Source organism: Manis javanica, chromosome 5, assembly GCF_040802235.1.
Source record: "Manis javanica isolate MJ-LG chromosome 5, MJ_LKY, whole genome shotgun sequence".
NCBI lineage: Eukaryota > Metazoa > Chordata > Mammalia > Pholidota > Manidae > Manis > Manis javanica.
In genome coordinates this window covers 132,302,906-132,329,589 of record NC_133160.1, presented here as the reverse complement: position 1 = coordinate 132,329,589, position 26,684 = coordinate 132,302,906, and the positions used below count along the sequence as shown (strand labels likewise).

General features: G+C 34.4%; 1 protein-coding gene and 1 non-coding gene across 27 annotated transcripts in view; one reads left to right on the top strand and one right to left on the bottom strand.

Annotated features, from left to right (window-relative positions):
- Positions 1 to 26,684, top strand: part of FIP1L1 (factor interacting with PAPOLA and CPSF1) — a 76,882-nt gene that overhangs the window by 32,277 nt on the left and 17,921 nt on the right. For all 26 annotated transcript variants that reach the window (XM_017670154.3, XM_036998774.2, XM_017670146.3 and 23 more), the window contains 2 exons: positions 8,222 to 8,315; positions 9,897 to 10,053. In XM_017670154.3, the coding sequence (XP_017525643.1) occupies positions 8,222 to 8,315; positions 9,897 to 10,053 (251 nt within the window). The remainder of the gene's footprint in view (positions 1 to 8,221; positions 8,316 to 9,896; positions 10,054 to 26,684) is intronic.
- On the bottom strand, positions 16,705 to 16,808 carry LOC118968454 (U6 spliceosomal RNA). The gene has a single exon (XR_005056108.2). It is a non-coding gene; the product is annotated as a U6 spliceosomal RNA (small nuclear RNA).

Sequence of the window (26,684 nt, the reverse complement as noted above, 5' to 3'; positions counted from 1 at the left end):
CAAATATGCTAGGGAATGCAAGTGATTGCCAACAGTAATCAGTCTGAGCAATTATACTTTGTTTCACTTAGAAATATAGACTAAAATAACCTTCCTAATTTACCATTTTAAGTTTTAAACAGCGGTGGTATGGGAGGGGGTTGTATTTTGTTTGTTTTAATTAGAGAATTTTAAACTTTCTTCCTCGGCAGCTTGATGCTATATTAATTCGCTTTTAATTATTTTCAGTTGCAAATTTCAGATATGTAAATCATCATATATCTTTGATCATACTGCCTAAGAGAAAAAGTTGAAGGGAGGAAACACCATCAAAATTTTATTTTATTAGATTTCCTTTTCTTTGGGTCTTCATTATATATTTCCCATGAGTAGTAAAAATTTCTAGTTTACTTCTTTGAGAAGATCTCTGTTAGGAGAGATTAAGCTGAGTCATTCTCAAAAGTGGATATTCATCTCAAAGTTTAAAATTTTTGACTTTTTAGACTTTCCAAACATATATACAGTAATTAATGAAGATAGAAATATCTATATTCTTAGAATAGTGTCAGCTACATGTATTGCTTTGACCGCAAGTTACAGAATACAAATTTGCATGCTTAATATTTTAAAAGTACTTATTGACGTTTTTTCATATGTATTTTATGCTGATTAATCATAGTTTTCAAAACTGAAATTCTCCTTGAAGCAACAATAGAAATTTCAAATGAATTAGTTTAAAGAAAGAAAAGTTAAATCTGACAAGTGTTAGGTGGAGTCTATATCTTTTCACATTTGATCTTTTTATGGAATCCAGAAGTTTAATAGCATTGCCAATTACACATTTTCTGTATAATAATTAACTTGGTTATTATAGCATATAGTGCATAAAGAAACACTTGGATTCATATTTAACATGGCCAACATTGTGGACAGTCTACTTAACTGATGGCAAAAAGGCCATACAATAAGAGGTTACCCTTTCATCATGCTGCTGTTGATAATGAGTCAGTAGCAGCCATCTTGTATGTAAAGAATAACTACTTTCTTAAACTTAACAGCAGTTTCATGGCATTAAGTACTAGATTTGGGTATTAGGTTTGGTTTTGTGCCTGTGTGAATTTAGAATCATTCCCTAAAATCTTCAAGCCTCTCCACATCTGTAAAAATAACGAGGCTAGATTGTGTTATCTGCAAGGCCAGTTTTAGTTTTGAAATTCTGGCTAGTTTCTGGTTTACATGGAAAAGATCCAAGGAAATAGGGAATAAGAAAATTAGAGAATGGCCTTAATTAAGGGGCAAAGCCAGGGTTAGAATCCCTGGGTTTCTGTTTTTTAATACTTGAAGTTCAGGCAAGTTTCTTTAATAAGCAAAGATGTAAAAATACTTAAAACCAGTTATTTTTAATGTAAGTTTAACTTTACATTTGTTTCTTTTGGTACTATTACTTCAACATCTGAAATTCCTTTTGTAGCAGTCATTTGACTTAAAAGTTTTATTAAAATAGTTACTCTTTTGATGCAGTATTTTATTTCTTGAAATAAAATGGTTCATGGGGAAAATACCTACGAGTTCTCACATCTGAAAATGACACATCTCAATGCTTATACTTGTAACTACATCCCCACCCCCAAGTGCTGTGGAAGAATGGAAAACTCCCTATTCTGACTTGGTTATTACTCTCATGAATATAGGTAGTAGGAAATTTGACCCTTTATTTTTGGTGTGTATTTTGTGCTTTTGAAACTTAGAACAGATAAAAGCTACTTTTCTCCTTTTATATAGCATATGTATGTGTGTGTATCTGTACGCATATATACATATACACACTTTATTCCACCATATGACGAAAACAAATCCAGCTCTTGTATTTAATGTAACCAAGAAATGTGGAGATTTTTTTTCAAACATAGCTTAAGTTTGTAAAGAGCAAGTAAATGGTGGTTGAGATCCTTTTCATAAGTTACTATATTTGGAGACTTGGACCTCTTACTGCATGCATGTTCCTCTTAATTTACATAATACAGTGTTTTTCAGACTTTGGTTAATAGTACTCTTTAAACTAACTCTGTGTATATAAAATGGCGTTTTATTGGTGCGAATTTGTTTTATGAATTCCGACTTGTAACTCTTATAAGGCCAGTTATGAGAATGAGGCAGTTTTAATGAACACAGAAAATGAAATTGTCTGTGTGGGTGATTGCTATAATTTTATCCTCATGTCCAGTTTATTTTTGTATTTTTGTTCCCATTTAATAATACCACATTCTGCTTTTAGGTAATTAGTTGCAATTTCTAGGTTTTATAGAGCTTGTTTTCCAATACCAGAATGCTTTTTATTTGATTCAGATTCTTGAGAAGAACAGTAAAAATTGCATTCTGATGTAGAATCAATATGGTATGTAAACCTGTTTGCATTTCTTGTAATAGACAAACATAAAACTTAACAGTAAAACTGGATGTTAAATGACCATTATCTAAGATTAGCCTCTTCATTTGTTCTCATACTACTTACTATTATATCTGGGTGATAAAACATACCAGAAAGATGCACCTGTGCCTTTATGGCATTTGAGCACTTTGGGTGTTGACATATTGTGTAGCTTGTAGGATTTTATGTGATTGGACATATGAAGACTTTTATTTTTTAAAAATTCCTCATAGAATGGTATCCTTTCTTATCAGTAATACATTTAAAAAATTAAATTAAGCATACATATGGCAGGTAAAGCTTTATTCCAAGGTCTGCACAGAGTGAGTAAACTTGACTGTTCTGATGAGCAAATTTATGTCTGCCACTGAGTCAGATTTTAACATTTAGCCTTTCAGTATTGAGGGGTTTGCTTTTAATATTGCTTAAAAGTAACTTGACATTTTAAAATTCAGACCCCAGAAATTAGCTTGAAAAATACTGTTGTGGAAGAAGAAGAGATTTTTGAGTTGGTCATACCTGAGCCTGAATTGTGGTGCTGGCACGTTGCTTCACAGAGGAGCCTCTTTCCACATCTGTGAAAATGACACAAATTGGACTTCCACCTTCCACCTTACTTGCTGTGTATTTGTGGGTTAATTCATTTCTAGGCTTGCGAAAGCACCTGTCACAGGGCTCCCAGTAAGTGTGAGTTCCCTTTGGATCTCTGCTCTTATCACAGGCTGTGCCAGTCTTTCTAAATGTTGTACTGATAGAAAATGATTTAAATGTTTGGAATAAAGTTTTAAATTCTGTGATTTTTATTTTGGACATATATTACTGTCTAGATTATTCATGAATCTGAAAAGTTATCAAAAATTTTTTAATCTATGCATATACTATAGAGAAGATTGTTTTTGTGCTTGTGAATGTAAAAAAAAAAATACAGGCAGTCCCATGTCAATTCACAAGACTCAGAAAATCAGTATAAAAATCCATATGTAATGATTAACCTTACCATAATTGTCAGACCTTGATAGATATGACTTTATATATATTGAGTAAAAAGTTTAAATATTAATTTTTATCAACTACTTTAAACTCTCTCTAGAAGAGAACAAAATGTAAGTCTCTTCTTGGGCATGCCATTAATTGTAGTCCTCAGCTTTGTCTATATATTGGAATTATTTGGGAAGCTTCAAAAAATGAGTGATGCTTAGGCCTGAGAGACTTTGATTTAAGTAGTCTGGGAATTAAGTTTCTTACAAGCTCCCCAGTTGACTGATGTGTAGGAAGAGTTAAGAGCTACTGATTTAGACACAGGATTCTAGCTTGTTATAAAAATTAAAATCAAATGTTAACTGAGACCTTGGAATTTGAAGTGAAGTGATAGATGTAGCTTTAATGGGAACTGACATTTGCATAACATTTGACAACCTCACAGAGCCTTTTCTTATATGTGTGTCTCATTTAATATATATTCTCTGCCTCTTTGAAAGTCTTTTTGTTGGTAATCACTGTCAATGGTGGATCATACGTATTCTGTTGCAAACTGATTGGTAGATAATATATTGACTGAATTGGAGTCCTGCACGTAATAGTTTCCGCACATCCTTCCTCTGCTCATGTTCTTCCCTCCATCTGAAATGTCCTCTTCCCATCCTATGAAACTAAATCCATTTTATGTGTCTATCAGGGCCTCTCTCTTTCCTAAAGGAGCTTAAGGGGTGTTACACCAGTTACCATGCAGTTACAAGCCATCATTTAGAGCTGTATGATCTGAATTAGAAAATCCTACCATTGCATCTGTATTTAACATGGCAATATAAAATAACCACATTCATTCAAGATTTTTTTCCTAGAGAATACACACTTGAACTATCTCCTGCCCAATTCTCATTAGAAGCTCTTTTGTAAGAAAATACTCATGAATTCCTTCAAGGATATGTGATTCATTCATTCTTTGAGAACGGCGATTCTGAACTTTCTTTGAAGCAGTGATCCCTTTGAAAATTTGCTTCAGACTGTGGACCTTGTCTGAAAAAATAATGAATATGCACACATGTTTTAAGTTCATGGACCTCCTTGTTCCTCTGTATCCCATGCATGCTGATTGAGAATTCTTGCTCAAAAGTAAAATAAAACCCTTAGGTCAAGTCTGACCATTAAGAAGGCTGTCTACTCAGACCACATTGTTTTTTTGTTTTTCCTGATTAAATTACTTTTATTGTGTATTGTTATGCTTCACATGGTATTGAAGAACATTTTGAGAAACAGCTCTGTGAAATTCTGTTTTCATTGTAATAATTTTGGAGATTTTGTCCTTATTTCAGTGTTTTTCAAAAGCATGAGATTGCAGTCCATTAGTGGAGTGTGAAAACAATTTAGTGGTCTCAGCCACCAAATATTTCTTGGTTTAATATTGTTTGTTTACTTTCTGTGTTATATTTAAATATTAATAAAACCATATTTGATTTTGATGTTACCCTTTTTCGTTATATAAGTGTAGGTAAGTATTGTTTCATGAAGCTTTTGTTTTTTTTATATAATACGTGTGTACTGGATTGCTCTGCAAAATATTTCTTAACTCTGTATTGTGGTCAAAAGTTTGAAAACTAGTACTCTGTCATACTTTCTCTTAAGATGGTCTCAAGAGAGAATCTTTTCTCTGTGTTCTCATCTGTATAAAAGGAATAATAGAAATAGTTGCTACATCATAAGGTTATTAAGAAGAATAAATATAACTAAAGTACTTAGAACCTTTTTTTAGCATGTAAAAAGGTGCTCAATAAATACTAGCTATTACTATTACCAGGAAAGCAGGCTTCAGAGCTAATGCTTTTTTATATTATGCACAATAGAAAGACTTCCGTCATTACTGGTGTTCCTTATTTTTTGCCGTTAAAAAATAAGCTCAGAAAAATTTGTGGCAGAAGATTAATGATTAACCTCCTGTCTGTCTGCCGTTGGCCCTGATTTTGTCACTTTAAAAATTTCTGTTGTATCTTTGTAAGTAGCCCTCATACCCTTTTTGGAAAGTGAGAATCATCAAAATATGACATGTTAATTTTAATTTAATTCCATGATAATTTCAGAGAGATTTTCATGCTTGTCTCTGTCAGCAGGAAAGGGAGAGGCTCTTGTGAACGCTTACTGCCTGTGTTAAACCTAGAGATTAGTGAAATTGTAGATATCCACCATAGATAGTTTCTGTCTCTGAGCTTTTTACTACATGATTTGAGTCCAATATACAGAAGAGAATCTTAATAATTGCATTAGCTGTCTGCTTGTCGAACAAATTTGTTAAAGCTGTGCTCTGTGGAAACCCAAGTTACAGTAGATCCTCATAGTGAAACTCTACTAAATCTTTGTATGCATTGGAATAAAAAGTGGTACATCAAAAACTTACAGAATAATGTGGTTTATTGTTGTTTTCCATAATGTGGCTCAGAATAACATGGATTGTTTAATTAATCTGTGTTAAATATTATGTGCTTTTTGTAACTTTAGTACATGCTTCTTTATCTGTCACAAAATATTTCTGAACAAAATGGTAAAGTTCACATTTTTGATTAAGGTAAACCGGTGTAAAAAAAAATGTCTGAGCAAGGAGGTATTGTATGGAAATATAAGGAACTGCAATTTTCTAGACTCTGTCTTGAGATACACATTTGTTAAGGCTAATTTCTTACATGTATTTTTTTAGAAGCATCGTTTTTACATTTTGAATTTTTAAGGATTAATCCATTTAAAGCTGGAAAAAAATAGACGTCTCCAACCATATTTAAGATAAACTTAAGAAATGAGTACTCCAGTGTGTCCCAGAATTTTTGTAAGCAGAAAGCTTTAGAAATCCATTGTAAAAAGTTATAGAAATCTTTACGCGTCACAAAAATTAGAGTATTGCATCTAGATTTAATTTTTGCACTTTGAATAATTTAGAGAATATGCAGTCCAAAATGCAAATCTGGACAAATTTGTGAGACCCTGTTCTTGATGGGAATAAACTTAGAAAGATGGAGAGGAGGGAATCTAGCAATTGGGAATAGAAAAGAGTGGAAAAGGAAATAGTAGAGGAGAAATAAAAGATTTTTTTCAGTGAAGTCCAGGTAGCAAGAAATGATGAGGGAAATCCTGGCCTCAGAATATACAACTTTATCTTTTAGGATGTTGGAATCTGAGATGTATGTATATTATCAGAGGGCTGATGGTATATGTTTTGATGTGAAGTTATAGTGGGTATAGCTTTGTAATAAGTTTTAGGGAAATATTGAAGCAATATTTGTTTAATGTCAAGTATTTGGATTTTTCTGATGTCTGAATATTGGGATAGTTTCTCAACTATATTGAAGGGTACAAGTTAACACACGTGTTTGAAATCATGAGGGAATCTAGGAAGCCAGTATACCAGGCATAGAATCAGAAAGACTTGAACTTTTTTTGTGTGTATTGAAATTACAGAGAACAGAAGTCTTAAGAGGGCAAAGTGCAAAGCAGGAATTGGCTATGTAGTTGAAGACATTTCAGGTTCCATTATATGCTTTTTATGAGCTGTCTTTTTTGTGAGCATCAAATTATTTATGGGACTTTTCAAGGTTCGTTTGAGACAGACTTTTCACTAGTTCTTGATATTTGGAAATCTTAAATTTCTCAGAGGCCTCTTACCTTACTGGAAGGTACCATGGCTCAAGAGAAGGAGCCTGTAGGCTTTGGAATCAGAAAGGCTCAGGTTTGAAAGATAGCTTTGCCATTTAATTATGACTGAGGTTGGTGACAACAGTCTGGGCTATAGCTTTATTACTGTAGCAAGTATACAGTAACTTTTTAAGTTAAGGGTTATTATGAGGTTAAGATATAATGTGTAAGCATTCCACAAATGGTAGCTTCTGTTAATTAGGCATTTTAGGAACCTAACTGAGTATCTGTGGATGGATCTTTAGTATTTTGATTGTTTTACTTCTGTAAAGTTTTAAAGGCAGATTTGTTCAGAACTGAAATATAAATGAAGAGAAATTTATTAATTTGTATCCATTTTTCATTGCCTATTCCTACAAGTGACTTACACATCTTGTTAGTAAGCATATATATACTTTTATAAGATCCTTAACTACATTAAATGGCTTTCAATGTTTTATTTTTTTATATTTATTAGATTTTCCTACTAAGTTTGCAGCATTATTTTGTTGTAGACTTTTTCCATCTGCTCACTCATGTGCCTAAACTTTAACGGATTGCAAATGCAGTTGGATATGGGGCAGTTATTTAAATATTGAGGTTTTTTTGTCTAAAGGCAACTTACTCAGAAATGGAAAACCGGTCCCTGTTTTATGATTTCTAGTGCTTAGAATAAATCACTAAGGAAAATATTCTGATAATCCTGCATGTATCAAAATGAATGTATCTTTTCAAGCCTTTTGGGAGAATTTTTTTTAAGTTTCTGTAATAGAAACTTAGCCATTACTGTTATAATGGCTAAAAATTTTTATTTTCATTTATCTAGTATTTTCTGTGTGATTCAACTCCACAAAGATAAATTCAGTGGGACACGTATTAAAAACTAGTAAATTTAGAAGAAACTTACAAAAATACTTAAATTTAACATTATGGTCATCATTGGGTGGTTGGTTTCAGCTTACTAATAGAACAGTTTTTATGATGGTACAAAGTAGCAAGATCTAACTAGTTTAGTGACTTACTTTTAATGTGTGTTATGATCTAATTTTATTTTAAAGTACATTGCCAGGGTTTTTAGATTTTATTTCTTATCTAATATCTGTATTATTTTTCAAACATCTAATTAGGTGAAACTGCATTGATTGAATTTTTATATTACAGGAGATTACCGGGGGCAATTGATGTTATTGGTCAGACTATAACTATAAGCCGAGTGGAAGGCAGGCGACGGGCAAATGAAAACAGCAACATACAGGTATAGTATTTTAATAATTACTATTTCTTTTTAACTGAAGAGTTATTTTATTTTGTCAGTGTACATTTGTAGTGCTGTGCTATGTGTTAGGTGATACAAAGAGCTTTGAAATGTGGGATCAACACCCTTTTATTACAAAAGCTGTTGTACTTAGAATTTATATCTTTGGATCTATTTTAGGAAGATTTCTTTTTCCTTGCTATAAATGTAATATATAGGTACAATGGATCAAAAAAAAGGAAAATATCAGAAAAACAACCACTCTTAACATTCTGGTACATCTCTTGTCATCATGCAAGATTGGGATACCATTTTTGTGCATTTTATTTTTTAATTCAAAGTTATTTGCATTTTCCCATATTCTTAAAAATAGGATATAACATTACCTCATATAAGGCCATTGTATGGATATACCATAATTTATTGAACGTGATGTATCTAGGGACAGTGAGGAGAGTAGATTTTCTTTGTTTTCAAGTGAAAGAATGAAAGGAGATGACTTAGTAACTTGGATAATTCAAGTTAGAACTTTAGTACCTGAAACTTTAAACTGAGTACTTTAAAAATGTCCAAAGTGTTTCATTTCTTACCTTTAATAAACTAATCATGTAAAATGTTCCTTTTAGCATCTTTGAAGGTAAATCATTTCTAAAATGGAAGGTGGTCCCTTCTTTCTTCCTCCCACCATTAAAATGCCATTTCTCCCTAAGATAATTATGTTCCCTGCTTTAAAGAATAACTAACTGATCAGCACAAGCCTTACAAAAATTACTGTATTTCAATGTAAAAAAAGTTAATGAAAGAGGGGTTATGTGTTTAAATGATATGCTTCATCCAGCAAGGATTTGAGAAGTGTAGATTAAATATGCCATATTATGTAGCCTGACTCTGCTGTTTCCCAGACATGTTTGCACATGAGCTCCCTTAAGGAGCTTGTCAAAAATATTTCTAGGTGGCAGGTTTGGGCCTGTCCCTTACCTATTCACACAGATAAGTACTATATAAAACACTTATATTTCAGGTATAAATCCTTGTTCTTAAAGTTATAAGACTCATGAAAAAGTTATTTATATATTTGGCTACCTGTTACTTGTACCCTGTTGATGCATGTCTTCAAGTGTCTTACTTTGCGGCTGGATGTGGCGGGCCCTGATACAGTGGGTATCTGGCTTGCTCTGCTGCCATTTTAGTTTCTTAATGGTAGTATCTAGTGATTACATTCCCTTAATTTGGGCATTTTAATTTCAGTTAGGTAAAGATAATACTTTTTACTCAGTTAAAGTACTTAATTATCTCTTGTTTAGAATGTTTTATCACTTAATTATTTCTCAGAATTATTTTTGATGACTTAGTTATTTTTCCTAGGCTTTGATCATGAACATTTTAAAAACTGTGTGTGTGAGTGTCTACTCACTGATATACACATATCACACCCAAAGAGAAATTACTCCTGTGTCCCCAAAATATCAATATGTGAATAAAACTTTCTACTTTGTTCTTAGATTGTATGAAATTACTTTGCTGAATTTAATCTTAGATTAACATTTATTCATCTTTTAATTAACTATGGTCTAATTTTAGGTCCTTTCTGAAAGATCAGCTACTGAAGTAGACAACAATTTTAGCAAACCACCTCCATTTTTCCCTCCAGGAGCTCCTCCCACCCACCTTCCACCTCCTCCATTTCTTCCACCTCCTCCAACTGTCAGCACTGCTCCACCTCTGATTCCACCACCAGGTAAATAGTAAATAAGACATTTGATTTCAAAATTAAAATAACCCCTAAGTGTTTCTTTTATTTTAAATTTAACAAAGTATATACTTAAAATTAACATCTAAATTGATTGTATTACATTGAAAGTAATAGGTATGAAATTTATTAAAGTCTTCAGTAGAATCACAATGAAAGAGATTTATACATGTCTTGCTATTTCAACATAGCAGAGACAGTACGCTCAAATGGAGAAGAATGTACAGATGCTAAAATTATCCAAAAATATGATAGTCCCAAACTAAAGTTGCCAATTATATATGTATAAATCCATATTGAATTGTAAACCATGTTAACTTGTCTTGATAAACACTTTTAAAGATACTTTTAGAATTGTAATAGATCAAAAAAATAATATCCTGTGAAGAGACTGAAATGAAAATCTCAAGTCTGGTCATCTTTTTATACTGGTTTCCTATTAGGAGCCATTTCTGGGTGCCAGGTACCTGGTATTTACTTCTAAACAAGACAAAATTAATGTAAATTTTTATCACATTTTTAGCCACTTGATTATTTATTAAAAATCAGATCAGTGGCAATGGGAAAAAATTCACAAATAATCCCCAGATTTTGTACTTTAAACCTTTAACCCAGTGGCCTTTGTTTTACTCCAGTAAGCTTTCAGTACTTAACCCCTTAACGAACTTTTAATGAAACTAACAAAGTTAAGATAATAATTACTTTCTTCCTAGGGAGAATGTCAGTAGTAAATGATAAAAATCAGAACTACATATGTGATACATGTTCAGCTTTACTTTCCCTTAATAAAACCACTTTATACTAAAGAGGGATGTCCACTTACTCATAAAGGAGCTATCTTTAAGGTGCCAGTTGTGATCAGAATACAGAAGCAAATAGTAGTTCTTCTAAATAGTTCTTCCATATAGCATTCATCCTTGGCCTCCAAAATTTCTTGCTGTTAAGTACAAACCATACTTTTGATTGGACCCTTGATTCTTGGGTCTTTAATATGATGAGAATTAACTAAATGAAAAGGGAAACTAATGAAGAAGGACTTAATGATTCATAGATGAGTCCTTTGTCCTCTGAAAAAGATAAAATAGTAGTAATTAATTTTGAACATATTTGATTTTGTGAAACTGAAAGACGATCAATGGATATGATAATAGTCTTTATGCCAGATTGCTGTGTAATCTTATTTAAACTCTACTATATACTACAGGTGATTTAAAAGTTTTATTTACTGGCTGATATGCTGTATCCACAGATGGCAAACATTTTACATAGTTTAACACTAACTGTTTATTAAAGTAAGTGAGGGGTGGTATGAATTAGTGATGAAAAAATAAGTACCTCACTGGTATAAGAATATTTAGAAGCTTATAGGATACTCCTCAGAGGCAAAAGCATTATCTATAAGTGTGCTTTTTTTTTCAGAAAGATGAAATTACACCATTTCTTTGCCTCAGTTTATAAGGATAACAGATATTTTTAATATTGTTTATATTATTATGACATTATAGTGTAAAGTAGCACTGATTATTTTTCTGTTGCTTAACCTATTTATTTACAGGCTCACCTCAGAGATATTGCAGGATTGGTTCCAGACTACCACAATAAAGGGAATCAAATGAATTTTTGCTTTCCCAGAGCCTATACAAGTTGTTTATATACTGTATGTCTGTTCAGTGTTCAGTGGCATTATATCTTTAAAAAAAATGTATATACCTTAATTAAAAAAATTAATTACAGCTATAAAATGCTAACCATTATATGAGCATTCAGGAAGTTATCTTTGTGCAGCTGGTGGGTCTTCGTTTAGTGTTGATGTTGGCTGATCAGGATGGTGGTTGCTAAAGGTTGGGATGGCTGTGGCAATTTGTTAAAATGAGACAGCAGTGAAATTTGCCACATCAATTAATTCTTCCTTTCATGAATTATTTTTTTATAGTGTGTAAAACTGATAGCATTTTTTTCAATTTACTTTGTGTTTTATTACAATATTTTTATTAAGGTATTATTGATATAAACTCTTATGAAGGTTTCACATAAAAACAATGTGGTTACTACATTCACCAATATTATCGAGTGCCCCCTCCCCATTCCCATTGCAGTCACTGTCCATCAGTGTAATAAGATGTCACAGAGTCACTACTTGTCTTCTCTGTGCTACACTGTCTTCCCCATGATCCCCCCCCAACAATATGTGCTAATCATGATACCTCTCAATCTCCTCCCTCCTTCCCAACCCACCCTCCCCCAAATCTCCCCTTTGGTGACTGCTAGTCCCTTCTTGGAGTTTGTGAGTCTGCAGCTGTTTTGTTCATTCAATTTTGCTTTGTTGTTATACTCCACAAATGAGGGGAATCATTTGGTATTTGTCTTTCTCTGCCTGACTTATTTCACTCAGCATAATACCCTCCAGCTCCATCCATGTTGTTGCAAATGGTAGGATTTGTTTCTTTCTATGGCTGAATAGTATTCCATTGTGTATATGTACTGCCATCTCTTCTTTATCCATTCATCTACTAATGGACACTTAGGTTGCTTCCATATCTTGGCTACTGTAAATAGTGCTACATTAAACATAAGGGTGCATATGTCTTTTTGAATCTGAGAACTTGTATTCTTTGGGTAAATTCCTAGGAGTGGAATTCCCGGGTCAAATGGTATTTCTATTTTTAGTTTTTTGAGGAACCTCCACAATGGTTGAACTAGTTTACATTCCCACCAGCAGTGTAGGCTGGTTCCCCTTTCTCCACGTCCTTGCCAGCATTTGTTGTTCTTAGTCTTTTTGATGCTGGCTATCCTAACTGGTGTGAAGTAATATCTCATTGTGGTTTTAATTTGCATTTCTCTGATAATTAGCCATGTGGAGCATCTTTTCATGTGCCTGTTGGTCATCTGAATTTCTTCTTTGGAGAATTGTCTCATATCCTCCGCCCATTTTTTAATCAGGTTATTGGCTTTTTGGTTTTGAGGTGTGTGGTGAGTTCCTTATATATTTTGGATGTTAACCCCTTGTTGGATATGTTGTTTACAAATATATTCTCCCATACTGTAGGATGTTTTTTTGTTCTGCTGATGGTGTCCTTTGCTGTACAGAAGTTTTTAGCTTCATATAGTCCCATTTATTCATTTATGCTTTTGTTTCCCTTGCCTGAGGAGATATGTTACGGAACATTTGCTCATGTTTATAGTCAGGAGATTTTTGTCTATGTTGTCTTCTAAGAGTTTTATGGTTTCATGACTTAAATTCAGGTCTTTGATCCATTTTGAGTTTACATTTGTGTATGGGGTTAGACAATAATCCAATTTCATTCTCTTCCATGTAGCCATCCAGTTTTGCTAATACCAGCTGTTGAAGAGGCTGTCATTTCCCCATTGTATGTCCATGGCTCCTTTATCGTATATTAAATGACCATAAATGCTTGGGTTTATATCTGGGCTCTCTAGTCTGTTCCATTGGTCTATGGGTCTGTTCCTGTGCCAGTACCAAATTCTCTTGATTACTGTGACTTTGTTGTAGAGCTTAAAGTTGGGGAGCATAATTCCCCCAGCTTTATTCTTCCTTCTCAGGATTGCTTTGGCTATTTGGGGTCTTTTGTGGTTCCATATCACTTTTAGAACTATTTGCTCTAGTTTGCTGGAGAATGTTGTTGGCATATTGATAGGGATTGCACTGAATCTGTATATTGCTCTAGGTAGGATGGCCATTTTGACAATATTAATTCTTCCTATCCATGAACATGGGACATATTTCCATTTATTGGTATCTTCTTTAATTTATCTCATGAATGTCTTGTGGTTTTCAGGGTATAGGTCCTTCACTTCCTTTGCTAGGTTTATTTCTAGGTATTTTATTCTTTTTGATACAATTGTGAATGGAATTGTTCTCCTGATTTGTCTTTCTGCTAGTTCATCACTAGTGTATAGGAATGCAACAGATTTCTATGTATTAATTTTGTATCCTGCAACTTTGCTGAATTCAGATGTTAGGTCCCAGTAATTTTAGAGTGGATTCTTTAGAGATTTTTATGTACAATATCATCTCATCTGCAAACAGGGACAGTTTAACTTCTTTACCAATCTGGATGCCTTTTATTTCTTTGTGTTGTCTGATTGCCATGGCGGGACATCCAGTACTATGTTGAATAAAAGTGGGAAGAGTGGGTATCCTTGACTTGTTCCCAATCTTAAAGGAAAAGCTTTCAGTTTCTCACTGTTAAGTATGTTGGCTGTGAGTTTGACATCTATGGCCTTTATTATGTTGAGAGTTTTTATCAAATGGATGTTGAATTTTGTCGAATGCTTTTTCAGCGTCTGTGGAAATGATCAAGTGGTTTTTGTCCTTTTTGTTGATGTGGTGGATGATGTTGATGGATTTTCGAATATTGTACCATCCTTGCATCCTTGGAATATATTCTACTTGATGATGATGGACGATCTATTGAAGTATTTTTGAATTCGGTTTACTAATATTTTGTTGAGTATTTTTGCATCTATGTTCATCAGGAATATTGGTCTGTAATTTTCTTTTTTTGTGGTGTCTTTGCCTGGTTTTGGTATTAGAGTGATGCTGGCCTCATAGAATGAGTTTGGAAGTATTCCCTCCTCTTCTACTTTTTGGAAAACTAAGGAGGATGGGTATTAGATCTTCATTAAATGTTTGATAAAATTCAGTGGTGAAGCCATCTGGTCCAGGTATTTTGTTCTTGGGTAGCTTTTGATAACCAATTCAGTTGTGTTGCTGGTAATTGGTCTGTTCAGATTTTCTGTTTTTTTCCTGCATCAGCCTTAGAAGGTTTTATTTTTCTAGAAAGTTGTCCATTTTTTCTATGTTATCCAGTTTGTTACCATATACTTTTTCATAGTATTCTCTCATAATTCTTTGTATTTCTGTGGTATCCATAGTGATTTTTCCTTTCTCATTTCTTATTCTGTTTATGTATGTAGACTCTCTTTTTTTCTTGATCAGTCTGGCTGGGGATTTATCTATTTTGTTTATTTTCTTGAAGAACCAGCTCCTGCTTTCGTTGATTTTTTTCTACTGTTTTGTTCTTCTAGATTTTATTTCTTTCTGCTCTGATCTTTATTATGTCCCTCCTTCTGCTGACTTTGGGCCTCATCTGTTCTTCTTTTTCTAGTTTCATCAACTGTGAGTTTACACTGTATTCATATGAGATTGTTCTTCTTTCCTGAAGTAGGCCTGTATTGCAATATAGTTCCCTCTTAGCATGGCCTTCACTGCATCCCACAGATTTTTGCAGTGTCAAATTACTGTCATTTGTGTCCATATATTGCTTGATCTCTGTTTTTTTTTGGTCATTGATCCATTGGTTATTTAGGAGCATCTTGTTAAGCCTCCATGTGTTTGGAATTTTTCATTTTCTTTGTATAATTTATTTCTAGTTTCATACCTTTGTGGTCTGAAAAGCTGGTTGGTACAATTTCAAACTTTTTAAATTTACTGAGGATCTTTTTGTGACTTATTATATGATATATTCTTGAAAGTGTTCCATGTGCACTTGAGAAAAATATGTATCCTGCTCATTTTGAGTGGAGTGTTCTGTAGATGTCTGTTAGGTCTGTCTGTTCTAATGTGTTGTTCAGTGCCTCTGTCTTCTTACCTATTTTCTGTCTGGTTGATCTGTCCTTTGGAGTGAGTGGAGTGTTGAAGTCTCCTAGAATGAATGCATTGCATTCTATTTCCCCTTTTAATTCTGTTGGTATTTGTTTCACATATGTAGGTTCTCCTGTGTTGGGTGCATAGACATTTATAGTGGTTATATCTTCTTGTTGGATTGACCCCTTTATGTGATGTCCGTTTTTGTCTCCTGTGACTTTCTTTGTTTTGAAGTCTATTCTGTCTGATACAAGTACCGCAACTCCTGCTTTTTTCTTCCTATTGTTTGCATTAAATATCTTTTTTGTATCCCTTCAGTTTCAGTCTGTGTATGTCTTTGGGTTTGAAGTGAGTCTCTTGTAGGCAGCATATAGACAGGTCTTGTTTTTTTATCCATTCAGTGACTATGTCTTTTAAATTTTTGTATCATTAATATAAAATCACATGAGCAACATTGTGGTTACTAGATTCCGCCCATTATGAAGTCCCCAGCACATACCCCATTACAGTCACTGTCCATCAGTGTAGTCAGATGCTATAGAGTCACTACTTGTCTTCTCTGAGCTGTACTGCATTCCCCATGGCCCCCCCCCCACATTATGTGTGCTAATCATAATGCCCCTTATTCCCTTTATTCCTCCCTTCCCACCCATCCTCCCCAGTCCCTTTCCCTTTGGTAACTGTTAGTCCATTCTTGGGTTCTGTGAGTCTGCTGCTGTTTTGTTCCTTCAGTTTTTCCTTTGTTCTCATGCTCCACAGATAAGTGAAATTATTTGGTACTTGTCTTCCTCTGCCTAATTTCACTGAGCATAATACCCTCTAGCTCCATCCATGTTGTTGCAAATGGCAGGATCTGTTTTCTTATGGCTGAATAGTATTCCGTTGTGTATATGTACCACATCTTCATCCATTCATCTGCTGATGGGCACTTAGGTTGCTTCCATTTCTTGGCTATTGTAAATAGTGCTGCAGTAAACATAGGGGTGCACATGTCTTTAAAACTGGGATCCTACATTCTTAGGATAAATTCTAAAAATATGGAACGTTTCATGAATTTGTGTGTCATCCTTGTGCAGGGGCCATGCTAATCTGTGTATCGTTCCAATTTTAGTATATGTGCTGCCGAAGTGAGCACTGACTCTGTGTCTTTTGATTGGCTCATTCAAACCATTCACATTTAAGGTGCTTATTGATAGGTATGTCCTTACGGCCATTGCAGGCTTTAGATTCATGATTACCAAATGTTCAAGGGTAACTTGCTTACTGTCCACCAATCTTATTTAATTCCTTAGTATGCTATTACAAACACAATCTAAATGTTCTTTTTTTCTTTTCTTTTTCTCCTTTTTCTTCCTCCTCCATTCTTTATATATTAGGTATCATACTCTGTACTCTTCGTCTATCCCTTGACTGACTTTGGGGGTAGTTGAATTGATTTTGCATCTGCTTAGCAATTAATTCTACTTTCTTTACTGTGGTTTTATTTCCTCTGGTGTCAGTTATTTAGCCTTAGGAGCACTTCCATCTATAGCAGTCCCTCCAAAATACACTGTAGAGATGGTTTGTGGGAGATAAATTCTCTCAGCTTTTGCTTATCTGGAAATAGTTTAATCCCTCCTTCCAGTTTAAATGATAATATTGTTGGGGAGAGTGTTCTTGGTTAAAGGCCCTTCTACTTCATTGCATTAAATATATCATTCCACTCCCTTCTGGCCTGTAAGGTTTCTGTTGAGAAGTCTCATGATAGCTGGATTGGTTTTCCTTTGTATGTGATCTTCTTTTTCTCTCTGTCTGCTTTTATTAGTCTGTCCTTGTCCTTGATCTTTGCCATTTTAATTATTTTATGTCTTGATGTTGTCTTCCTTGGGTCCCTTGTTTTGGGAGATCTGTGCACCTCCATTGCCTGAGAGATTTTCTCCTTCCCCAGATTAGGGAAGTTTTCAGAAATTACCTCCTCAAAGACACTTTGTATCCCTTTTTTCCCCTCTTCTGGTACCCCTATAATGCAAATATTGTTCTGTTTGGATTGGTCACACAGTTTTCTCAGTATTCTTTCATTCCTAGAGATCCTTTTTTCTCACTGTGCCTCAGCTTCTTTGTATTCCTCTTCTCTAATTTCTATTCCATTAACCGTCTCCTCTACTTCATCTAATCTGCTTTTAAATCCCTCTGTTGTATGTTTCATTTCAGATATTGTATCACTTAATGATTGAATCTCAGTCCTGAATTTGTCCCTGAGTTCTTAAATATTTTTCTGTACTTCCTTGAGTATGTTTATGATTTTTATTTTGACATCTTTTTCAGAAAGATTGATGTGTTCAGTTTCACTTGGCCCTTTTTCTTGTTTTTGGAATCTTGGTTTTAACTAGGGTTCCTTTGATGTTTCATTTTTTTTATGTGGTGCCCTCTAGTGCCCAGAAGCACTCTACTCTCTGGAGCTGCTCAGCCCCTGGAATGATGTCTAGGGTTGTACAGGAGTGGCGCTGCTACCTGGGGGAAGGAAAGAGCTGTTTCCTGCTCCCCAGCTGCTGTGCGTGTCTCCACTTCCAGAACTATTGCATGCACAGGTGTATGACTCAATGCTTTGCATTTTTAGCTGCCTTAAGCAGGGCCTCCCTCTGGCTGGCCTGATGCCAGGGCAAGGGCTGCCGGTTTGCAAGCCTATGCTGGCCGTCTTGGAGGAAGGTGCAGCAGCCTGCTTATCACGGTGTGGGGCCTCAGAGCTGCATAGCCACCCTAGGTGGATAGAGCACCTGAAGCTCCTGAAAGTTCCCAACCTGTTGTGCAGAGTGTTTCTGGACAGTTTTGTCCACCTGTCCTTTCTCCTGTGCAGGAAGCTCTGTTCAGTCCTTGCCCCTTTAGCAGCGCTCTCGCTGTTATGAAGTCTCTCAGACTGTTCACCTTTCTTTTGTTCCAGAGCACCTGGATGCAGATCCCTGTTTTCCACGAGCAGCTGGAATCTTAGTCTCTCCAGTATTCGATCTGTCTTAGCTTTCCAACCCACTAATCTCCAGAGCACCATGCAACGTAGGTTTGTGCCCCCAGAGCAGATCTCCAAGGCTGGGTGGTGAGCAGTCCTAGGCCTCCATCTCCTCCTTGCTCCATTTCTGTTCCTCCCTCCAGTGAGCTGGGGTTGGGGAAGAACTTGGGTCCCGTTGGATCATGGCTTTGGTACGTTACCCTGTTCTGTGAAGTCTCTTATCTTCTCCAGGAGTATGCAGTCTGGCACAGCCTTCTTTCCTGTTACTCTTTCAGGATTAGTTGTATTAACAATATTTTCGTATTATATGTGGTTTTGGGAGGAGGCCTCTGTTTTAAGCTTTCATGCTGCCATCTTTAATCCTTGTAACCTTCTCCGCAGGCCTCCTTTAAAGCCAGGCATTGACTTCTCCTGTCTTGTTGTGAAAGTCCTAGACAGCATCTTTTAATATATAAGGTTGTTTCATCTGCATTGTAAATCTGTTGTTTAGTGTAGCCACGTTCATGAATGATCTTATAGCTCAATCTTCTGGGTAACTTGCTGTAGCTTCTGCATCAGCACTTCTTCACCTGCACTTTAATGTTACAGAGACAGCTTCTTACCTTAAACATTATGAACCAACCTCTGCTTGTTTCAGACTTTTCTTCTGCAGCTTCCTCACCTCTTTCAGCCTTCTTAGACTTGAAGAGAGTTAGGACTTTGCTCTGGATTAGGCTATAGCTTAAGAGACTGTTGTGGCTGATTTGATCTTCTACCCAGGCCACTCGGACTTTCTCCTATCAGCATTAAGGCTGGTTCACTCTCTCATCATTGTGTGTTCTCTGGAGTAGCACTTTTAATTTCCTTCAAGAATGTTTCCTTTGCACTCATAACTTGACTAACTGCTTGATTCAAGCAGCATAGCTTTTGACCTGTTTTTGCTTCCCACATGCCTTCCTCATTAAGCTTGATCATTTTTAGCTTTTGATTTAAAAAGTGAGACAAGATGAGGTTCTTGTTTTCATGTGAATGTTTAGAAGCCATGTAGAGTTATTAATTGGCCTGATTTCATTATTATTGTGTCTCAGGAAATAAGGAGGTCCAAGGAGAGGGAGAGAGATGGCAGAATGGCATGTTGTGGAACACTCAGAATACACAACTCTTAGCAGTTCACTATTCTGTATGGGTACAGTTCATGGCATCCTAAAATAATTATAATATTAACATCAAAGATGATTGATCATAAATCACCATAACAAGCATAACAATAATATGAAAGTTTGAAATAATGTGTGTGTCTTGCTAATGGGTTTCAGCCTGGGCAAGTTTGCTATGGATTCAGTGTGACCAAAGAAATTGACCGCAAAACGCTCTTTGAGGTGAAAAAGAAAGGTCTTACAAAACTGCCGTCCGGCCCATCTCTCTCTCCTGCTCCAGCAGCAACACCAGCCGTCCCCCTCACCTCTCAGGTACAGAGAAGCCCTCTGTTGCCCAGGTAATCACCCACTGATATGGAGATGAACTTCTCCACCCCTGAGGAAAGATGCAAATGCAATAAAGCCATACTTCTTTCCACCACTGAACGCCTATTGATATGCAGACATACTAAAGCCAGGGGAGATATTCTGGAAATGTTTCAATTTTACCCACAGTATGACAGAGAGTCACAAAGTGAGCAGATATTGTTGGAAAAATGGCACTGATAGACTTGATCAAAGCAGAGTGACCATAAATCTTGCATTTGTTAAAAAAAAAATGCAATTAACTGTGAAGTCCAGGAAAGTAAAGTATGCTTGTAATGCTAATTTTCAACCACATGGTTTCTGAAGTTTAACTACTTGTCTAGATTTCTCTTGATGCTTATTCTTAGGTTGCATTTACATACCATCCTGTCATCATTTAAGGAATACAAATTCAGATGATTTCTAATGTTGGTTAAAGCAGTACCCAATTGGTATATATGCTAGAAGTGGGGAGATACCAATTCATATTAAAAACAAATGTTTATAAGTGGAAACTATCTGAATTTCTCCTTATTTTTACTAGATTGTGAGATATTTGGAGAGAGGTTAAGCTATGTATTTCCATTTGTTTCCCCACAATGCTAATCACAGATGGCTTCTTTATACTTGACTTCCCTTAAATATGTTAGCTGCGTTAACAACATATTTATGTATCCATAATACTGAAAGGATTTTCAGATTGACAGTTGGTATAGTCACAGAGGCAGTTATCAATCAAAATGGACACTGGCTTTAAACAACAGTATGGCTGCATAGATACATACCAGCTGAATGTTAGCCTTGGTTAAAGCCACGTTTTCAGTCACCATTTACCACAGAACCACATGATTACAGGATGTTCTATTCCATTTACTGTAATTTAGATCACCTTAATAATCATAAACAGCTATTAAAAGAAAGATGTGGCATAGGGGTCTTTTATAAGTACTGACTTTAAAAATAGTCCACTTTCTTACAGAAATAGAGTAACAGCTAATGTTACTGAATGCTCACTATTAAAGGCACATTTCATGTATTAATTTGATTCTTAAGAACATCTGAAGTAAATACTACTTTAATTTTATGGATGAGTAAACTGGGGCTTATTTTAAGTAATAGCTAGAATGTAGAACCATCAGAATTCTAACCAAGGCAGTTTCACTTGAAAGCCTATTTTATGAACTATGTTGAAGTGAATTATGACCTATGTTAGGATGGCTATTACTATTAGATGTGGATTCACTCCAATGAAATGTCCTAAAAGCTTTTTTTTAAATTTTCCTGGTGTTGAAGTACATGCATATGTATTTGTGGGTGGGGAAGTTAGGCAAGTTGTAAAGAGCAGGACTTGGATTTTTTTTTTTTTTTAAAGATTCAGTTAACTGAGGTTTAGTGTTTGCCTGATTTGTGTTAAGAAGTCTGTTTACTGAATAAATCAGCTTTGAAATAATTGTTTGTTGGAAAGATTGATGTCAAAAAGTAGATGGTTTTGTGTGGCTCCTTAATTTGGTAAATAAACGTAATAATTATCATTTTAAACATTTCTAAGTATGCAGTTAAGTAGCATTAAATGTAGTCACAGTATTGTGTAACAATCACTGTGATCTATACCTAAAACTTTTTTATTACCCATAACAAAAACTACTTATTAAACAATAATCCTTTCCCCCTCTAACCCAGCCTTTGGTAGCTTCTGTTGTTTCGTTCTCTTTGAATTTGCTTGCTACAAGTACCTTATGTAGGTGGAATTATACAATATTTGTCCTTCTGTGTGTCTGGCTAGTTTTGTTTTTAAAAATAATTACTGATTGTAAACATTTTTAAATTATGTTCAAACTATATTACATTTTATGGTAGACTTATGTTTTTAAGTGTTAATTTACTTCAGTGTCATATTTTATCTTCATTTTTTTTATAGTGTTTATTGAAAGAAAAAAGGCAGATTCAATTTAACTCATTTCTTGTGTTAATCAAAATAAAGGCTGATATGCCTATAGTCTTAGGAACAGTTGAAATCGAGTTTAGGAGTAGAATTCTTTTAAATTGAAGAAGGTTCTGCTTTACTGTAGCCCAGCTAGTCTGGACCACTTCTTCAAAAGAAGCTAAACCCTTCTTTTAAAGTATATAGGGTTTAGCAGTTTATCTAGATTTCAAAATGTGTAGGATTCTGCATTTTTGAACGAGGTGGTTTCCTTTCTAAAAGACTTGTCAAGTATATCAGTATCTTGTTAGTCATCTAGTAGTAACAATTCTATAAGCTTAAAAATCTTGTTTATTCCTTAAATATCTTGATTTGGGGTTAGTGATGATAAATGGGATTAGGGAGAAAAGCAGCTCACATCTGGACTTCTTCAGAATTTTATTTTTGCCTACATTGTTTTTAGATTACTTTCCTATTAGTAGTCTGGTTCTAGCACAGTGGCTTTCAAACTTCTTTCCCACAGACTCCTGTCTACTCTTAAAAATTGGTGTAGACCCCAGTGAGCTTTATTTTTATGTCTACTTTTTGTATTAGAATTAAAACAGAATGTCTTATATATTTAAAATACTTATTATTTTAAAAATACTCATAATAAACCTAAATATTAAGGCAACATTTTTATGAAAAATAACTTTTTCCAGAACAAAAACGTGTAGTGCAAAGAGTAGCCTTATTTTACACTTCAGCAACTCTTACTGTGTAGCTTAACAGATAAAAGCTGGATTCTTCTATTTTTGTATTCAGTTGTTTTATCATTTCACATGTCATGTAGTCTCTGGAAAACTTCCTTCTACAATTGTAAAGAGCAAGAATAGAAATGGTAAATGACATCTTAGTATTTTTATGAAAGTAGTTTAGACTTTACAGATTCCTACACCCAGGAATCTCCACATAACACTTCAAGAACTGCTGCTTTGGCAGAAACTTGGCCTTATATTGGATGGATATTATCAGCACCTGTGAGAAAGTATAATTTTGTCCCTTTAATTGAGAAGCTATGTTATGGATATAATATTTGCTATGCTAATTTTATAGTTCCATGAAGATTTTTTGTTTTACACAGCAAATCAGTGTATTAACTAATGCTATATGCCAAAAATATATTTTTCAGAAGTACCTTTGAAAAATAAAGTTATTGGAAACTATTCATTTTCTCTTCTGTTGTGCTTTTCTATATTAAGAAAAAAACCCTATACTCAAAATAGGGAATAATGCTAATTATCCAAAATATTTTTCATTTGAATATTCCTGGCACAAATTAAAATTCATTTAAATGTAAGTTTAATAGAAATGAAAAGCTTATTTAGAATGTTGATTTTAGAACATCTTTTTCCCCATGGGTAATCTCTAAATGTAAAATTTATGGTTTAATATTTGCTTTATGTTTATGCTACTCTTTCAACCATTTTGTGATTACATGTGAACTTATAAAGATCAATTCCTTTTCAAGTTCTTTGAAAATAAAAACATTTCTATCAGAAAAAGTTTTTATTTGTCTAACAATTTTTTTGGTAGGCTTTAGATTATTTCATAAAAAAGGATTAAGAGATCCTAATAAGAATAAAATAGTTCATCCATTTTTATAGTTAACAAAACAAAATTGTTTTTCTCCCCTTTAAGTATAGAGTATGCTGGTGGCTCTTTATTGCTTTAAAAAGTTTTGTAACTATAGCACCTTTTACCACATTTTTCCTTTAAAATTACTTCCTTTTTTGCAGCTTGTAATTAATTGTTTTACTTTAATTAAGAAATAGTTTTATAGTATTTTATATCTTTTTTCTTGAAGGGTGGATGGTAGATGTTATGTGTGTGTGTTTGTATATAATTTTTGAAATACTGATACATAGGAAAGCATGTAGTAGAGGGTAATTAAAGTTTTTTGTAAACCTTTTGTACTCTGCAGAGCATTTGAGATTGATGACTTTGAAGTAGAAATTGGTGAGACTTAAGGGAAAGTGATCAGATTTAACTATTTGTAACGTAACAGTGCTGGTGAAATTTGGAAGTTACTAGTGAGAAATAGGAAGCATGAATCACATAATTCTGCCATGCTTTTTCATCTGAATTTGATAAAGAAATGATGGGTAGTTATTATATTTATTGGTTAGTTATTGCTGCATAACAAATTACTGAAGAATGTAGTGGCCTAAAACAACACACATTTATTATTGAACAATTTTTGTGGGTTAGAAATGTGGGGACTACTTAGGTCCTCTGCTTTGATCTCACAGGCTTTTTGAGTGGTCTGAAAGGCTTGACTGAGAAGGGATTTATTTATCTTCACAGTCACTCAGTTCTTTGTTAAAAAGTTTCATTTCCTCTTCATCATGGCAACTTCATCATCAAAGCATAAAATCCAAGAAAACAGTAGAGAATACCAGTAAAATAGAAGTCACTGTCTTCTGTTACCTTGTCACAGAAGTGATGCCCCATTATTTTTGCTGTATTTCCTTTGTTAAAATAAGTCATTATATCTAGCCCACACTCAAGGGGAGGAAGAATGTAGATACCAGAGGTATAAACGCATAAATACTAGGAGGCAAGGATCTTTGGAATCAAATGGCAGAGGCTGCCTATCTCATAACTTTTTTCTGTCTTAGTTATACAAAATAATGATGGGATACCTTGATAATGAGTTCGTACGATTTTTGTTGTCCTTTTGTTGAGTTCAGAGCCCCTATTAATTTTTTGGGAATTAAAAAAGTATATACTTAAATACGGTTTAATGTGATGTTATGCAGCGCTGCTACCTTTCTATTTCTTTGTCTCAATCCCAAATGGAATTTCAGTTCCTCCAACCTCTGTGCTTTACATTTAAGAGTATATATTACATACTGGAAAAATTAAATCCTGTCCTTTTTCTTTTGAGGATTCCAGATAGTATGTAGGCTGTCATATGGCTGTACTCTTTTACTTCAAAGTGTCACATGCCTTGTTTGTTTCATAAAATTTGGAATGGAATTTATCTATTGAATGTGGAGGTGCTCAGCAGTGCAGTTAGAGAAGTTTAGAAACTAATCCAGTGATTGATCCTCAAAATATAGTCTCTGCTCAAGCAACACCATCATCTCCTTGGAATGTAAATCCTCTGGCTCCACTTCATACGTACTGGATCAGAAATTCTAAGGGAGAGGCCCAGCAATCCGTATTTTGCTGATACTGAATTTTACCGAGTTAGAACTTTATTGCTATTATGCAGGTCTTTGCAGGAAAATAAACATTTTTTTTTCATTTTACAGATAAAGGATACTGAAAAGAAACATAATATTGCTTTTTGTATTTCAAGTTAGCTACATAGTAGTACGGTGTGTTGGCCAGGAAGGTGGGGGAGTGTTGAGTGCAAGAACAGAAATTTTTGAGACGAATTTCCTTTTTTTACAAACTATTTATCTTTTGTTAACAGAAGTCAAATACTAAATAGTGATTTTTAAATGAGAATTATGCTGCTCTTAGTTGCATTTAGAAAATGCATTTGGTAATTGTCAGGACTTACTTGTATATTCCATCAACTTTTATAGTTCTGTTTCAGGGAACGTTTACCAATAAAGATTTGCATTGAAATATCTCAGATCAAATAGAACCCTACAAAAAGGACCCTTTCTGATTCTCATGCCAGCTTTCTAATGTTTGGAAAGGGTTGGAAAGGGGTGTGTGTGTGTGTGTGTGTGTTCCTGTTCTTGATTGGAAAGGTGTGTGTGTAGCATAATTTTTTGTGTGTTCTTGATTCTTTCCAGTTGACTTTTCAAATCTCTGCCCTATGATACTACTACACTTAGATTAAAATTAAAAGCAGACTTTGAAATTTACCTACCTTCATAGCATACTTAATAATTTGGTTATATGTCTATTTTGTTTTGTGAAAATTTTACAAATGTTTTTGAGGACTAAATTTTGAGACTAGTAATTTTTCTTAGTTACTTTTATGAATTTACATTGTTATTAGTAAGCTGTGGTGTGCATGAGCTGAAGCGATGCATGTTCCTCATGAATTCATTTAGGTTATTAAGATTAAAGAGTGGTTGCCCAATTTGGTGCAGTTTTTCATCTCATACAGTACTCCCCCTCATCAAGGAGGATACATTCCAAGACCCCCAGTGGATGCCTAAAGCCATGGATAGTACTGAACCCTGGATATACTTTTGTTTCTATACATACATACCTATGATAAAGTTTAATTTATAAATTAGGTACAGTAAGAAATTAACAATTAACTCATATGAGAACAATATACTGTAATGAAAGATGAATGTAGTCTCTTTCACTCTTAAAATATCTTATTTTACTGTACTCACCCTTGTGGTGATGTGTAATGATAAAATGCCTACATGATGTGATGAAGAAAAGTGAGTGACAGAGCCATTGTGACGTAGTGTTAGAGTACTATTGACCTTTTGATGGTATGTCAGGAGGAGGATCATCTGCCTCCAGACTGCAGTTGACCTTGGGTAACTGAAACTGGAAAGTGTGGATAAGGAAGGGCCACTGTAAACCTAAGAAAATAATTATGATTTTAAATTGAAAACTGGTCACCTAATAATGTTCAGTAGGGCTTTTAAAAAAGTCTGTACT